Genomic DNA, 15984 nt, shown 5'->3' with positions numbered 1-15984 from the left:
AAATGTTTTAAAAGAGTTATGTAAAACACATGGTTCCTAGGTTTCACACTTTTTTATGGCTCCCCGACAAATTCACCGCTATGTGTGTGTGTGTGTTTTTTTTTTTGGGGGGGGGGGGGGTCAACAATGATTAAACACTAAATTATTATGATAAGAAAAAGAAAATATAATACATTTAATTTTACATATATGTAATAAAAACAACTATAGTATTTGAAAATGTAACAAAAATTTTGTGTTTTATAATTTTTTTAAAAAAATTAATTGAACACGCGTTATAGTTTTAAATGGTTTTTCTAAGTTACCACTAAGATTTTCAAACCATAGTAGTAGACCATATAACGTTTAATTATGAAGCTCGATGTTCGCTAAATCTTATTTTGTTGACATGTGATCACCATAAGTACAACCAAATACTTAGTCACGTTATAACATAGAGAAGATGCATATTATTAAAAGTCCATTGGTGTTTCGTCACAAAAAAAAAAATGATAAAATGGACGTTTGTTGATAAAGCCTTCGGAGAATCATCATTTTGATTTTTGCATGAACATCATATGAGCACTCATTACATGAAAACTTTTTTATTAGCCTTTCATGTTTAGTTAAAAGTATTACTTATTATTATATAACATGCATATACAACCACCAAATTATTCCAGATGTTGAACATTGATTCCATACATAACGTTGAACAAGACAATAGATAAGTGTGTGAAAATGGTTTCTCTTTAACCATAATAAGTCTATATGGCATTTTAAGTTGGTTAAATTAAGACGTCGCATGAAGGGAATGAAAAAATTTTGTTTACTATCATGTGACTGGTTAATTAAGAAGTGAATTTAAGTTAGGGGTGAGCAGAAAACCGAATTAACGAACCGAAACCGAATAACCGGAAAAATTGAACTAAAAAAACCCGAACCGAAGCATTAACGACGATTAATTTTATAGTTTTTCGAAAAATGATTTTTGAGTTTAGGTTCGGTTATCCATTTTAAAAAAAAAATGAACCGAACCGATTAATCGAACCTATGTTTTCTACGTGTTTTTTAAGATGTTATGACCGCAAACAAAATACCAAAAGAATCTACCATTGACGGTGATGAAGATTATGAAGATGATTTGGGTCTAAACTTTGAAGATAAATAGGATAATGAATGAAGATTCGGCCAAACTTTTAATGGTTTTTTTAATTAAGAACTTTGTTAAATTTTAAATTCTACTACTCAAACAACTTTGTATTTGTTTGGTTCCATGTAACACGTGCCTATTTTTGTATTTTAAATTCAATATATATGAGGTATTCTATTTTTTGAATTATTTTATTTATTTTGTAATGTCTACTCGCAATAGAAAACCGAAACCGCAACCGCAATTAATCAAAAATCGAATAACCAAAAACCGATCGATTGGTATTCTAAAATAACCAATAGCTTCGGTTTCGGTTTGGGTTGAACCCAATAGCCGAACCGAACCATGCTCACCCATAAATTAAGTAGTAGTCATGTCAACTTCTCACCGTGACAATAGCATCAAAGCTAATTGCCTCCCTCCTCCCATTTTATATCTAAATACATTATATCACGTTAGGTACCCGTGTTATACACGGGTCAAATACTTTAAATTATATAAATAATAGGTTTATAAATAAAAATAATGATAAATAAAGTTGAGTATTACATTAAATAGGTATAAAGTTTGAATTGAGGTTTGTAGATTCAAACCTCTTCAAAGACTTCTCATGTGGGTCCCTAAACACACACACACATATATAATATTACATCATGTAATATCATGTCATATTGTATCATGTTGTATCATATCGTATCGTATCATATCGTATCGTATTGTATCGTGTCATGTCTTATCGTATCGTATCATGTCGTATCATATCGTGTCGTATCGTATCGTATCATGTCGTATCATATCATGTCGTATTATGTCATGTCATGTCATATCATATAATATCATATCATGTCATATCATATCATATCATATCATGTCATGTCGTATTATGTATGTCATAGCATATCATATCATATCATATTGAATTAAACATTTTTAAGAACATTTGTGAATGTTTGTGTTTGTTAGAGAAAATTAATGTTTTTTTAAAGAGTTTGGAATCACATGTAGATATGATGTGACTATTTGTAGAGGTTTGTGTTTGTTAAAGAAATTTGATGTTTTTAAGAAGAGTTATTTGATGTTTTTAAGAAGAGTTAGGGACTACAAAGGCTCAGAGACAACAAAGTAGGATGTAGAGAGCCTAGGATTGGACATGTAATGTTAGGGATTTACTTTGATAGAATATTATAATACAAGTGAGAAGAACAAAAAATGTAATTTTACATAATTTAAAAGTTTAAATAATTACAACTTTTAAACACATTATACAATCTTTTTGTAACACCCTGGCCTCTCGTACCACCAATATTGTCCGCTCTGCCCACGAAGAGCTCACAGATTTGTTTTTGGCTGCCCAAAACGCGTTGGTGATTGAAGAGGCAAGACATTTACTTATGAACCAAGGATCTCTCTTGTCCACGGCTGATGTGGGATAGCCTAAGAGTGGGACGATGTTGTGTTTACCAAGGGTGTTACAGACAACCCTCCTTTGGACTCATCGTCCTCGATGAGGCGTGTCCCAACATCCCGAAAGGCACAAGAGTGGCTTTGATACCACCTGTAACACCCCCGCCTCTCGTACCATCAATATTGTCCGCTCTGCCCACGAAGAGCTCACGGATTTGTTTTTGGTTGCCCAAAACGCGTTGGTGATTGAAAAGGCAATACATTTACTTATGAACCAAGGATCTCTCTTGTCCACGGCCGATGTGGGATAGCCTAAGAGTGGGACGATGTTGTGTTTACCAAGGGTGTTACACTTTTTAAACATATTGTTGACTTTTAAATTTCCTCCCCACGAAGTTTAAACAACTATAATCGTCTAACACGTTAATACTATATCTTAGGAAAAAAAATACTTAATAAAACAAGCATTTTGTTATATTTAACTTGAGTATGGTATTGCTATTTTTTAATTAAAAAAACATGTTACGTGATTACCAACGTATGTGTTTCTCGACACATTGTGTCGACAACTCTTATGTATGTATGTATGTATGTATGTATGTATGTATGTATTGTAGCATGTGCTCATGTGATTAAGAGCACCAACAACGATGCCAAAAAGCGATCTAAGTTGCAAAAAGCGGATGAAGGAGTGCAGGCAAACATTGATGTGGGGGAAATTTGCGAACAGGTTAGTAGATTCAAACCTCGTCAATGACTTCTCATGTGGGGCTCTAAACTCAAAAACACACATATTATATTATATTATATTATTAGGATAGTACCCGTGTTACACACGGGTTGAAAATAGATAAATAACAAAATCAATATAGACAACCATATATTAACATTAAGCTAACCTAAACAAAATATTAGAGAGTAACATTGTTTACATAAAAAGTTAATAGTTATACAAATTTGTCAATATTAGCAAAGCCATGAAAATATTTAACCGTATTATCCTAGTATGAACTTCAAAATTTCCGTCCAATCGAATCTTCGATTAGTTTTTAACTGTATTATCTAATTTCAACCAGTGTTTAACATACCAATATGATTAAGTATTAAACTAAAATGTTATTGTATGTCATAATGAGTTAACATTAACATTAATATCTAGAAGATTATGTAAAATTAAAAACAAAATACGTGAATGTAATTATTACCATAAAAATATAGACAATCATAAAATTTCACAAGAAAACATTTTGAAAATCATAAAATTTAACATAACTTTATAACCGTATATATTATATTATATTATATTATATTATATTATATTATATTATATTACCTTTTTAAATTTATTTAATAATATTTATAGAGATTTGTGTTTGTTAAAGAAAGTTGATGTTTTTAAGAAAAGTTTACAATCCATGTAGATATGATGTTATATTTTGTAGAGGTTTGTTGTGATGAATGTTATAAATTTATAATAATTTTTTAATGATATTTGCTCAAAATAGATAGGCCTTGCATTCACCACATTGCACCATCAATTCATCCGGGTTGTACGACATTTGACACGTGTAATACCTTCATAGATATGCATATCATTTCAAAATTTCGATTAATTCCTACTATAAATCTCATAAAATACTAAGGAAAAAAAACACTAAATTAAAATACTCACACGACAACATGAATGTTGAAGAATCTTTGTTAAGCAACATCGTATTCATATCGAAAAAATAGTCGTCAACTTGGACATTTTTTTAGGTTTATGTAGTCCTCAAAAGAATGAACATCACACTTCCCTTGGATCATTTGTGTGCTCTTGTCACACCCTCAATTTTTGACTAATGGGGTTTTACCGTGAGACGCGTGACATACCAAGATCTAGCCATGTGTCATAACGAACATTCAATTTATAGTGGAAAATATTAAATATTATTGCTCACCATAAATGAGGTAAGTATATTTATAATAAAATTGTTACATTTGTGGAAGCGTATTATTTATGAAAGACACTTAAAAACCCAGAGTGCGTGTAAAGACGCCCAGACATAACATTTCATTAAAGACTCCCAGCATAATTCGATGCTTAGTGGGATCCATGCATCCTAGACTCATTTCAACTTCGCACGTGCACCTTAAACACCTGAGAAAGACATGCTAAAACGGGTCAACACAACGGTTGGTGAGTTCACGGGTTTGAGTTTAAAAACAAGTTTGTCAAACAAATTCATTTAGTAAGTAAACGTTGTAAGCAATAAAGCATGGATAATGTATGCATTAGTAATACCGCTAGTTAACTAGGCTAGCAATCATGTTACATTAGTGTGAGTTCCATTGTGACCGACGCTGACTTGTTAGTTTGCTGCCACCCACAGAGTCTAATATAAGACTAGTGTGTTTCTAGTAAATGAGACGCCCAGCGACTCCCTCAACCGAGAGCCCCGAGTGTCACACCCCAACTTAGGGCCTACGCGTATGACCAATAGTTGGTACCTGTTTTGTAAATATATCAGAGTTGCGGGTTTGTTTTTAGCGAAAGTCTTTTTAATATAAAATATTCATTTGTAAAATACCGGGTTACAATACCCGTTGAAAGCTTACTTGATAAAATATGTTATTTTCAGCGGAAGTCTTGAATAAGATATTATATTAAAAACTCTGATTCAAATACCCGTTTAATATTTTAAATACATTTCTTTATAAAACATAACTCTTTATAATATTTTAATATAAAATATATGAGCCATCAGATAGCATTTAATGACTATAACTTCAATCTTCTATCATGTCTTGCTTGTCTGTTCTAACCTTTCTGATTTCCTGTAAAACGGTTAGAAAATACGTCAGCACACAGCTGGTGAATGACGCTGACTTTTTGTAAAAATCTTTTTAATACCTTTGTGAAATCAACAATAATACCTTTGTGACTACTCATTGGGCACCCAACTACATTGGGATCAAATTACCCTAAGTACTTTGTACAATCAGTTATATACACAAATCATTTCTCATCAAGCTTCCGGAGACATGTTGATGATTTGCATGGCCTCGGGAAAATGCCGAGTCACCATGTATGATGGATCCAGACACATGCATACTTTTAATCAGAGTGTCCGTTTCTTATTATTGTAACACAAGGTTTTAAGGATTCGTAAATCCTATGCAAACATTCTGACTCTAAAATAGTTTGTAAAAGGTTTGGGGCGTATTCACCTTTTCTGTTTATAATCAGTTTCTGATACTGATTCCTGTTTTCTGATTTTGTCTTCTTGTTTTGTTACCTCGGACCTATAGTACGAGAATAACCTTTTGTATAAATAACTAGATCATCGATCTAGCTTTAAACCTTTAGTCCGTTTTGTATAGCTTTAACCTTGATAAAAACATTTGTTTATATAAAGCATTTGGACCTTTAGTCCTCTTGTTTATTTACCAATCATATACTATGTTTATTCTTCAGGAAGAAACGTCTGTACTGAGTTTCTTCTTTAAGAAGAAACATTAATTTAACTATATTATTTGAATATTATATTTCTTAAAAATAAAGAAATACTATTTTAATTATACTCTTTGTATGTAATTGTTTACGTTTCTTATTCAAGAAGAAACAATATTTTGACTATAACATTCGCTTAAGAAAAGTTATATAATATTAAATTGTAATCAAGGTTCGGCTATATCTCCGACTATGGTCTAAGCCATTTATAAAATAATAACTTAGGCAGAACCCCTACTTTGCACGGTATTCGGAGTTAGATATTCCTAAGTTTATACGGGCAGCACTTCTACTCAATATGAACGTTTATCGAGGCGTTCTTAATCAACATTCATTGGCACGCAAATCGAGGCGATATTCAGGTGTCTCTAGGTCGTGCACGTACTTCGAGGCGGAATGTCGGGTTACTTTTAGTTGGCACGCACTTCAAGAAAAACACCGGGTATTTGGCACGGATTACGAGGTTCGTCACGCCAAATGATACTCGGCACGCAAAACGGTGTAGAGAGAGAAAGTGTGGGAGGTGTGTGTGAGAATGAGCCCGTGGCCTCCCCTTTTATAGCCAGTTTTACACTCCATCGCGATATGCGATGGAGCCACTTCTGCATGAATGCCACGTGTCGCCACGTGGCCTGACACGTGGTCTGACACGCCTGCTACGTGTCCTGCCCTGCTGCCACGTGTCACCAGAGTGTGACACGTGTTTCTGAGTCATCACGGACCTTCGCGATACCCGATGGCCGTGCTCTTGGACTCATTGCGTATCGCGATGGGTCCCTAAATACCATTTTTCATTTTCGGTCCATTGTCTTTGATAGCTTGTCATGTCTGGGTCTAACTCTCGTTGTCCAAAAATACTAAGGCGGCTCTCGGCGATGCGAGCGTGCGAAGTGCAAAGTGCGCCATCAAAGCGCCACATTGCGCCCAACGCCCTTCGTCGTCGCCTTCACCATCGTCATCGCTCGAGCCCGAGCCCGAGCCCGTGCGCGTCGGGTGCTTAGCACCCTCCACTAGGACCACTTGGTGCATGCTAAGCATAAAAGAATATAACTATGGAAATTCTATCTCTTATAAAGACCTTTCATTTCTTTACCACTTTCCATGTGGGATGGATTTCATCTTCCTTATTTATACCTAAGTAAAGTGCTTACACTTTCTTACATACTTCGATGTGGGATGGAGTTTCCTTTTATTATTTTCTTTATGTGTAAAAACTTAACTTAGAAAATATTTTTATTTCCTTATTTTTCTTATATTTTCTTATTTAATATTTTCTCATGACTTGTCTATATATTATTTTTGATCCCTCAACTTTCCTAAGTTGTCAAATTTGGATCGAAATTTTGGGGATGTTACACCGAGGGGGTTCGTCAAACCCAGTAGTACTACCTTTCATTAACGATCCAATGTACAATTGTTAACGGTCCAATGTGCATGGGGGACTTCAGTTTAAGTGCACTATGTACCCATGAGATATTAAAAAGTCTACAATTATCCAAAAAGTTTGTATGTTGCATGAATTCCCCCCAAAAGTAAGTAAAAAATGGGGTAGTGAAACTCACCTCGAATGCGGTTCAAATTGAAAGTCAACTGCTTAAGTCAAAGTACTGCTTAAATCATACAAGCATTATAAGTATTTGCTAAGAGATTCCTAAAACTCTTAGTATCCAAACAATTCCCTTGTTATTTGAAGTTTGACCAAAGTTTGACTTTTTGTTGACTTGACCAAAGTTTGACTTTTGTTGACTTTGAACAAAGTTTGACATTTTGTTTTACTTTTGACCAAAAGGTCTAGGTTGTTGACCGTTGACTAAAAAGTCCAAGTCTCGATGACCGAAGACTATAAATTGAGTTTTGTTGACCGTTGACCATTGACCTTTGACCAAAATGTTGACCGACGGTCCAAAATGTTGATAGACAGCCCGTTGGTGACTTTTGACTTATTCGCTAGACTTAGAATGATCACATTATGTTCCTAATCACAAAAATCAAGTAATGTACACTTAACCAATTTTCATACAATCTTATGGCTAAGTCTAACTTCTACGACTTTCAACACCTCACAAGTAAGACAAACCACTTAGTCAAATAGTTATAAGTTGACCCATAAAGTCAAAATTCAATTTATCACAATCAATCTATTACAAATTACAATTATTTTCACTAACCAATATGTTGATCATCCTTAACATGTTTTCAATCATCAAAACTGATTTTTCCAACCAACTAAAACTTGTGATTAAGTGCATGTTTGAGATTGCTTCTTTAAAATGCTTTTTGCTTTTTGAAGAGCCAAAATGTCTAAAATGACCATCAAAAAACACCTAAAAGCATTAATTTGATGCTTTACGTGTTTTTGAAGGAACATTTTGGACTTCGTTTAACTTTATCTGAACAAATTTCAAAACCAATGCAACTGGATCCAAAACTCCAAATTAGAATCCCGGCCCATATTATATACACCGACCCGGTAGCATCATATATACATACATACATACATACATACAATACATACAGATATACCAAATCGTTACCCTCTCACACAAGCAAACCAAACGAAAACCAAAACAATGGAAGACTCACCGGCGATTAACACCACCACCGGCGGCAGCAACCCACACGACGACATAATCACCGCATTCTCCGACATAACCTCTGCTTCCCGTGAAGAAGCCACCTTCTTCCTCGAATCCCACAACTACGATCTCGATTCCGCCGTCACCACCTTCTTCGAAGCCAACGATGATCCCATCACTCACCAAAACCCTAACCCTAACGCTGATACTCATTCTCCGTTATCTTCACCGTCTCGTTCACGATCAGCTTCACCGCCTCCTTCGCACCAATTGGCCAGTGATAATAATCCGTACAATTTACGATCTCGGAATACCGGTGCGGATATGAAGGCTTCTGGTAGTCGGTCCAGTGGACGTATTCGGACCTTTGCGGATCTGAATCGACCCGATGATGACTCCGGGAGTGACTCGGATGGGCCTCAGGAGTATTTTACCGGTGGTCAAAAGAGGTAATTATATTATTCGTGTTTTACGGGTACATACGATTAATGTTAGTGCTTATAATTATATAGTTTTGAGTGTCTATTCACTTTTTTTTGTATCTTTTAGTGGTTTACTAGTGTTATAGTTATACTATTAGTAGTTGTTTGTTTGCTGATGTTTATATCATATTAGAAGCAATATGTGTCTATACTATAGTTATGGTGTTTTCCTCGGAAGTCGGAGCTTCGTTTAGTTATTAAGCCTGAGCTCGAGCCTCGTAGGCCAGAAAATCTTTAAAATAAATCTCTTTCTCTATATATTTATTGCCTAATTCATTTAAGCTCATTTATAATTTATATATATAAAAAAATTGCATAGCCCAAACCATAACCCAATAAAGCCATTTAGAAAACTAATTATTCAAATTCAATAAAAATAGCCTTTTACCTAAGGCCCAAAATATTTCTCGCATTCGGCTCAAATTTTTTTAATGGTGAGCTGAGCTTTGGCTTGTTGAAGGTACTACACGAGCTTGAGCCGAGCAAGGCTTGTTTAAGGTTTTTCGTAAAGTATATAATATTTGAAACGCATATAAATTAATTTATAAATAAGAAACGAGTGGGATCTGATCTTGGAAGAACAGCTCATGAGCGGAGCTTGGGCTTTTGCTCTTGTAAGTCAAAACGAGATGAGCCCTGGATCCTCCTAATGGCTCTACTAAAGGTGGGATTTTTACTGGGTAGGGTGGTGGTTGTACTTGTTGATACAGAAATCAGTGCAGACTGGATCATGTGATGGCTATTGCGATTATTATATGGGATTAATTGTTGAGTTTCATGTGTTATGTTGAAAATGTTTTAAATGTTGATTGAATCTGTATGTTTGGCATTTGTGAATGATTGCAGTGGTATGCTTGTTCAAGATCCAACAAAGAGGAATGATGTGGAAGCTCTGTTTAATCAGCTAAGACAAGCAGGAGCTGAAGAACGAACACCTGAGCAGTTTCAACCATCTTCAAGCTCCAGAAGCTTTTCTGGAAGAGGAAGACTGTTATCTGGAGACACCACATCACCTCCACCTCAGCAGGTTCAACCTCAATCTCAACCTCAACCTCAACCTCCTAATGTTACCATCACTTTCTGGACCAACGGTTTCACTGTTAATGATGGCCCTTTGGGGAGCATGGATGATCCCCAAAATACAGCTTTCTTAGAGGTAATAATATTATTTTTCATCAACATTCTTAACCTCTAATTATACTATTATTGTTATGTAACCTATAACACCTTTGATGCAGAGCTTAAAGAAGGGTGAGTATCCTGAAGAACTTAAGCCTCCACCCGGAAGTGCCCCAGTTCCAGTTAGTGTTGTGAGAAAGTTGGAGGAATACCCTGTAAGCCCTTTGTATTTAATTTTCGTAGCTAATTTTTTTTTTTTCATCAATATATTTCTTAATGGCTTGGGAGGTTGGATAATGGGTCTTGATTTGGTTTAGGGTTAACCCAAAACAGCTATTGTACAGTTAACATCCAGTCTTTTTTAAAATGTTTGTCAAATCATAAAAAATAGGGATTTAGTCATGATCTTTTTGTTGTTTAAAAAAAATTGAGGGATATTATGATAAGAAAAACAAGGATTTGAAACCACAAAATTCTTTTGCTTTGTAAACATAACGAACCGAACACGAGCAAAGCTTGTCCATGCTTGTTCGTTTAACTTTCACCAAACTTACGAGCATGATAACTTATACAAACGGATTCTTTCATTCATGTATGTTCGTTTAACGTTTCCTAAACGAACTTGATAACTTAAACGAATGATTTCTTTTGTTCATGTTCGTTTGTTTAACTTTAACCAAGTGAACGAATAGCAAACATATATTTTTTTGTTCTTGTTTGTTCGTTAAAAAGTTTGATGCTTTTGTTTATATTACCCAAGGCTTAGTTCTAAAACTTTGATTGGGGTGATGAGTTGATTCATGATGGACTAATTAGTGTTTCTAATAACTAATAAATAAAAACGATTATAGAAAAGAAGATAAACGGACCTAAATGAGCGAACAAAAATGAATGTAAATGAAGAATGAGACGTGTTCTTTTGTTCATTCATTTAATTGAATAAATAATTTTTTTTTACATGTTTGTTCATTTATTAAGTAAAGCGAGCATAAAGGAATTTCCCACTAAATGGTTGATTATTAATTTTCTAAAATCAAGTGTTTCAATCTCGCAAAATTAAAACTTATGGACTTCTCTACAAATAAAGTAAAAGGCTACAGTTTTTTTACATGTATGCCTTTAATCCTTTATCATATATAAGTAATAATAATATTTTTGAATAATGTAGGTTCAGAAACACCGCAAGGCGGCCTTTGTGGGGGTGGGTAGAACCCTAGGCAGTAGCGGCGCCACAGAAGCCGTCACTCCGCTGCCTGTAACTGCAGCCCCAACCCTATCTGCAGGTCTAGTTGTTGATGACACGTTACCATCCACTTCTATTCAACTTAGATTGGCTGATGGGACCCGTATGCTTTCGCGCTTCAATAACCATCACACAATAAGAAACATTCGATCTTTCATTGATGCATCGAGGCCTGGTGGCTATGGTGCATATCAGTTGCTGACAATGGGGTTTCCGCCAAAACAGCTTAATGATTTGAACTTGACGATTGAAGAGGCCGGACTAGCCAATTCGGTTGTGATTCAAAAGCTCTAGTTATGTTTTCACTGAATTTGCTTCTGGGTTTTTGAATTGTTTGGATAGTGGACGTTTGGGTTATCTTGATACTTGTTATTGGATGGTTATATTTTTATATATTAGGGTGGTTTTAATATTTATTTGTTTTGTGTTAATCAACGCATTTTCTTATTTTCTACATAAACATGCTCTAAACTTCCTAAACATGTTAAAAGAGTATGAAGTCTCTTTTACTTTATTTTGCTTCTATTTCTCTAAACTCTCATAGAATCCAAGTTTTTATAAACAAATTTTGAACTATTATTTGTTTTTGTTACCCTTAAATTTGCCGAATCGAGATGGTTTGTTTTTTTTTTTTTTTTTTTTTCAAGTTGAACGTCATGTTATCAAAAGTCTCCATGGTGCCATAGCTCATAAATCGTATCATAGTGTAGCTAGCTATAGTTATTAAGAATATGTTAGTATTATACAGAGTAGATTATTTTTATCATAATCTCCAACTCGGCAATTCTCTATATTTTCAAAATTTAAAGTTTTATGAATAGTGATTCTCTAAATATAGTGATACTAAGAATATAGATATTCACTATTGATGTCTATGAAAATGTTGTGATTATTTAAGATAAAAAGATAATAAAAATAAGGTTTTTTTAGTAAAATAAAAATAAAGATGAAGAAAACGATATGGTAGGTTAATAAAACAGAAAAAAAATGTTATATTATATTAATGAAGATAAAGATTCTATCATCAATGCTCTAATACATTCAAAGCTCACTTCTAGTCAGCCCTATGTTGAAGTTTAATAAAATGCTCAACTTAAGTTGAGCTATTCATCCGTTAGACAGAGGAAAATAAAATTATGACTCGTATAATATATTTAACCAACAAATTTAATAAATGTGATTTTAATTACGATGTAAAAGTTGTACGTCCCATGTAATCTTATTATAGGATATGTGAGGTATTAAATAGTTAAATGTATAGGAGCACCCTAAAAAAATATACCAAAAGACTGTAAACTAATTAACACACTTTTTAAATAATTTTACTTTCTAAAAATGACATTGATAATACTAGTAATAAGAAAAATAAAGAAATGAATATTCACATTTAAAATATAAAAACAGTCATAATAATAAAAAAGAAAGAAGAGAAATCTGCAATTTGCCTCCCTGGTTTATATCGTCGCTGGATGGAATAGCCACTGAAAAAGGATTCGTGCATAATGGACCAATGGATTTCTCGGGCGGGTTTTTTTTACTCCCACCGTCAGTTGACCTTCCTTTGACCTGTTAAAAATTGTGAAATGACCCATTTACCCTTATATCTTCATCTTCATCATCTAACCCAGTGTGTGTTCTTGGTGTTCTTAGTGTAAACGACCGACCAAATCCTTCACCGTTAATGACCCATCAAATTAATCCCACCAATCCTCAATTCAACCCCTCACCATGACAAAACCCTAAGCGACGAAGACGAAGACCCAAAAAACCGAAGACATGGTTTTCTTTCCGGCGACTCGCCGGCCGGCCAAATAAACCCAACAAAACCCGACATATACCAACAAACCATAACAATAAAAATAACCCACCACAAACAACCCATAAAGACTCCACAACGTTATGTAAAGACGATAACGAATACGAAGATCCAAAGAATTTCGGCGCCGCGGTGGCCGGAAAAACGAGATGGCCGGAATCCAAGGCGGCGGTGGCTGCCGTGGCGGTGGCGTGGTGCCGGAGGTTAGGGGTTTTGATCGGAATGATTTATGGGTGCGATGGCTGAATTATTGAAGCGATTGGTAGTGGGATTTGAGAGATTTGAGGTTTTGAGTGATGAAATCTAGGGTTTGAGGATCTAGTATGTTTGAGGTTGATGATGATGAAGATGAGCTGATGATGAAGACGACTGATGATGATGATGATGATCTACTGTTAATATGATGAGATGTTACTGTTGTTGTTATATGATAGTATTATTATTATTATTATTGTTATATGGATTGTTGCTGATGAGATGCTCCTGCTGTTGTTGCCATAGGATGATGGATTATTATTATTATTATTATTATTATATTTATTAGAAGAAGATTACTAAAATGCCCTTAATATGTTGGTATTATTACTATAATACCAACTGAACGGTCAACTGACGTTGGGAGTCAAAAAAAACTCGCCCGAGAAATCTAGTGGTCCATTATGCGCAAATTTTTTTTCAGTGGCTATTCCATCCAGCGACGATATAAACCGGGGAGGCAAATTGCAGATTTCTCAAGAAAGAAAGAAAAGCGTAAAGCCCTATTTTGTTGAACAATAATAATACATCGCTCGCTCGCTCGCCGCTTCATCTTGTCTCCGTCCGATTAGAATCGTCTTGTTTATTGTTGTGATTCAGGTACTTTTGGGTTTATATTTTTTCTCATGCCTTTGAGTTACGAATTACTATCACTGAATCTAATATAATACCAGCTTTAGGTCATATAGAAACAAGAAAGAATTGACATGTTAATTCATCATTTAGGACTCAGTTGATCCTGTGAAATGACATTTATATCATAATGCTAATTTAGACCTTCTTCAGCACTTTGCTCGGTGTGTGTGGCATTACATTAGGTGCTAAGCTTTACACACTTCTATTCATTCAATCACTCACCTTTTTACTGCTTATTGTTATTATATATCGGCTCATAGAAACCGATAACCAAACTAGTAGTTCAAATCCTTTTTATTCACAAAAGTTGCAACTTTTGTATTTTGTATTTCTGGACTCGTACATCGACTGTGATGTGGACCGACAATGTGTGTTTGTTCGCCGGTTTATATGTTTCATAATAATTTGAAGTTTAAGAATATTAGTTTAGTAGGAATAATTAAAGACTAAATAGCTGAAAGTATATGAATTCTAATGTAATTTTCTGTTAGTTAGTTCATTATATGCATAATCACATAAATTTCACTCTTATGATCTTATGATTTTGCATACACATAAATCCCTTTTTGAAATCTCACTTTAGCGAATTTGTCGTTGCTCTTTTTTTGGGTCCAGCGACTTAATCGGTTTAAAGACTGAGAAACTAAAGTTTTCTTATTAAGTTTTGTTATGCGATTTAAGGTGCTCAGAAAGCCATAAAGATGAATGCTTACAAAGCTTATAAAGCATGTGTCCCAATAGCATGGAGTCCCAATCTATACATAACTCTGGTTAGAGGAATCCCGGGAACCAGGAGACTTCACAGGCGCACTTTAGAAGCGCTACGTTTAGGAAAGTGCAATCGGACCGTCATGAGGTGGAATACTCCTACTGTTAGAGGAATGCTTCAGCAGGTTGTTCTCAAATCTGGTTTTTATTTATTTCTTTATTTGGTTTCAGTAGATTAAACCTAACTTCAAAAGATAGGTTAAAAGGTTGGTTGTTATTGAGACTGAAGAAATGTTTAAGGCCCGTAAAGAAAAGGAAGCAAATCATCGTGCCATCCGCCCGCCTTTGGTTTTGAGCCATCTTCCTGCTCCTGGAAGTGTTCTGCCTCAACAAGCTGCCTAATATTATATTTTTTTATGTAAGTAGAATAATTACATGACATCATTTGTTGGAGTTGATTGATTCAAATATGCATGGTTTTTTTCGCTCTTGTGTTTTACATTTTTTGATTTACCCTTTTGTTTTATTAATCAATGCAGGTTTTCTTTTGCGTGTTCAAGGTTTATTTAGAGCTGATGTGGCAAGGGCAATCCAAGTTTTTCTGAATTTTGTATTGATATGGTTTGCAGCTCATCCAATTTAATTGAGGTATGCATAAATCTTAATATGGAGAAAAACTGCTTTTGTTTTTTTTTTAATTCTGTGGGCTTACACATGAACGCCAAAACCTAAAAAAACATGAGGTAGTTTGACAATAACAGCACTTTGCCTAGTCTAAAAGAGGTTATCCCATTCACATTTTTGTGGTGTTACAATATATTATTTTGTTGAGCACTTAAAGCAATTAGCTGTCTTGGGCCGACCAAATATATAGGTATATATTTAGCAAATATGGGTTGATAACTAAATGTTTAAGGTTAACACAAATTCATGGTCACAAGTTAGAAATGTCATACACTTAATTCTAGAACATAACAAGTTGATCCAACTAATATTTAGACATCTAAAAAAACTAATCATTAGAAACACGTATTATAATAACCCAAACTTTTGTATTAGATAACAAACGAATAACCATAATTTTAATATAAATATTATTTTATACTGTAAATGGTATAAT

The 15984-nt window shown here is 34.4% G+C and overlaps 2 protein-coding genes across 2 annotated transcripts; both read left to right on the top strand.

Annotated features, from left to right (window-relative positions):
* The first annotated feature begins 8542 nt into the window (after positions 1–8542).
* LOC143533356 (plant UBX domain-containing protein 4-like) lies at positions 8543–11937 on the top strand. Its single transcript, XM_077028176.1, has 4 exons — positions 8543–9054; positions 9934–10243; positions 10326–10421; positions 11375–11937. Exons 1-4 carry the CDS (start codon positions 8600–8602, stop codon positions 11741–11743), a joined length of 1230 nt encoding a protein of 409 aa, XP_076884291.1. The 5' UTR covers positions 8543–8599; the 3' UTR covers positions 11744–11937.
* Positions 11938–14837: 2900 nt separating this feature from the next.
* LOC143533333 (uncharacterized) lies at positions 14838–15586 on the top strand. Its single transcript, XM_077028156.1, has 3 exons — positions 14838–15049; positions 15123–15282; positions 15404–15586. Exons 1-2 carry the CDS (start codon positions 14858–14860, stop codon positions 15264–15266), a joined length of 336 nt encoding a protein of 111 aa, XP_076884271.1. The 5' UTR covers positions 14838–14857; the 3' UTR covers positions 15267–15282; positions 15404–15586.
* The last annotated feature ends 398 nt before the right edge of the window (positions 15587–15984 follow it).

Source organism: Bidens hawaiensis, unplaced genomic scaffold, assembly GCF_021521415.1.
Source record: "Bidens hawaiensis isolate Kalapana, Puna unplaced genomic scaffold, B.hawaiensis_p1.1 tig00009662_1, whole genome shotgun sequence".
NCBI lineage: Eukaryota > Viridiplantae > Streptophyta > Magnoliopsida > Asterales > Asteraceae > Bidens > Bidens hawaiensis.
The sequence above is the reverse complement of the archived record's forward strand: the minus strand, read 5'-3'. Positions and strand labels throughout refer to the sequence as shown.

What these genes read in the sequence shown, in the direction of transcription:
- LOC143533356 (XM_077028176.1), top strand. Translation starts at nt 8,600, where the DNA reads ATGGAAGACTCACCGGCGATTAACACCACCACCGGCGGCAGCAACCCA. An exon ending in TTTACCGGTGGTCAAAAGAG is followed by an intron (nt 9,055 to 9,933) that starts GTAATTATATTA and finishes GAATGATTGCAG; the next exon opens with TGGTATGCTTGTTCAAGATC. An exon ending in AAAATACAGCTTTCTTAGAG is followed by an intron (nt 10,244 to 10,325) that starts GTAATAATATTA and finishes CCTTTGATGCAG; the next exon opens with AGCTTAAAGAAGGGTGAGTA.
- LOC143533333 (XM_077028156.1), top strand. Translation starts at nt 14,858, where the DNA reads ATGAATGCTTACAAAGCTTATAAAGCATGTGTCCCAATAGCATGGAGT. An exon ending in TTAGAGGAATGCTTCAGCAG is followed by an intron (nt 15,050 to 15,122) that starts GTTGTTCTCAAA and finishes TTCAAAAGATAG; the next exon opens with GTTAAAAGGTTGGTTGTTAT.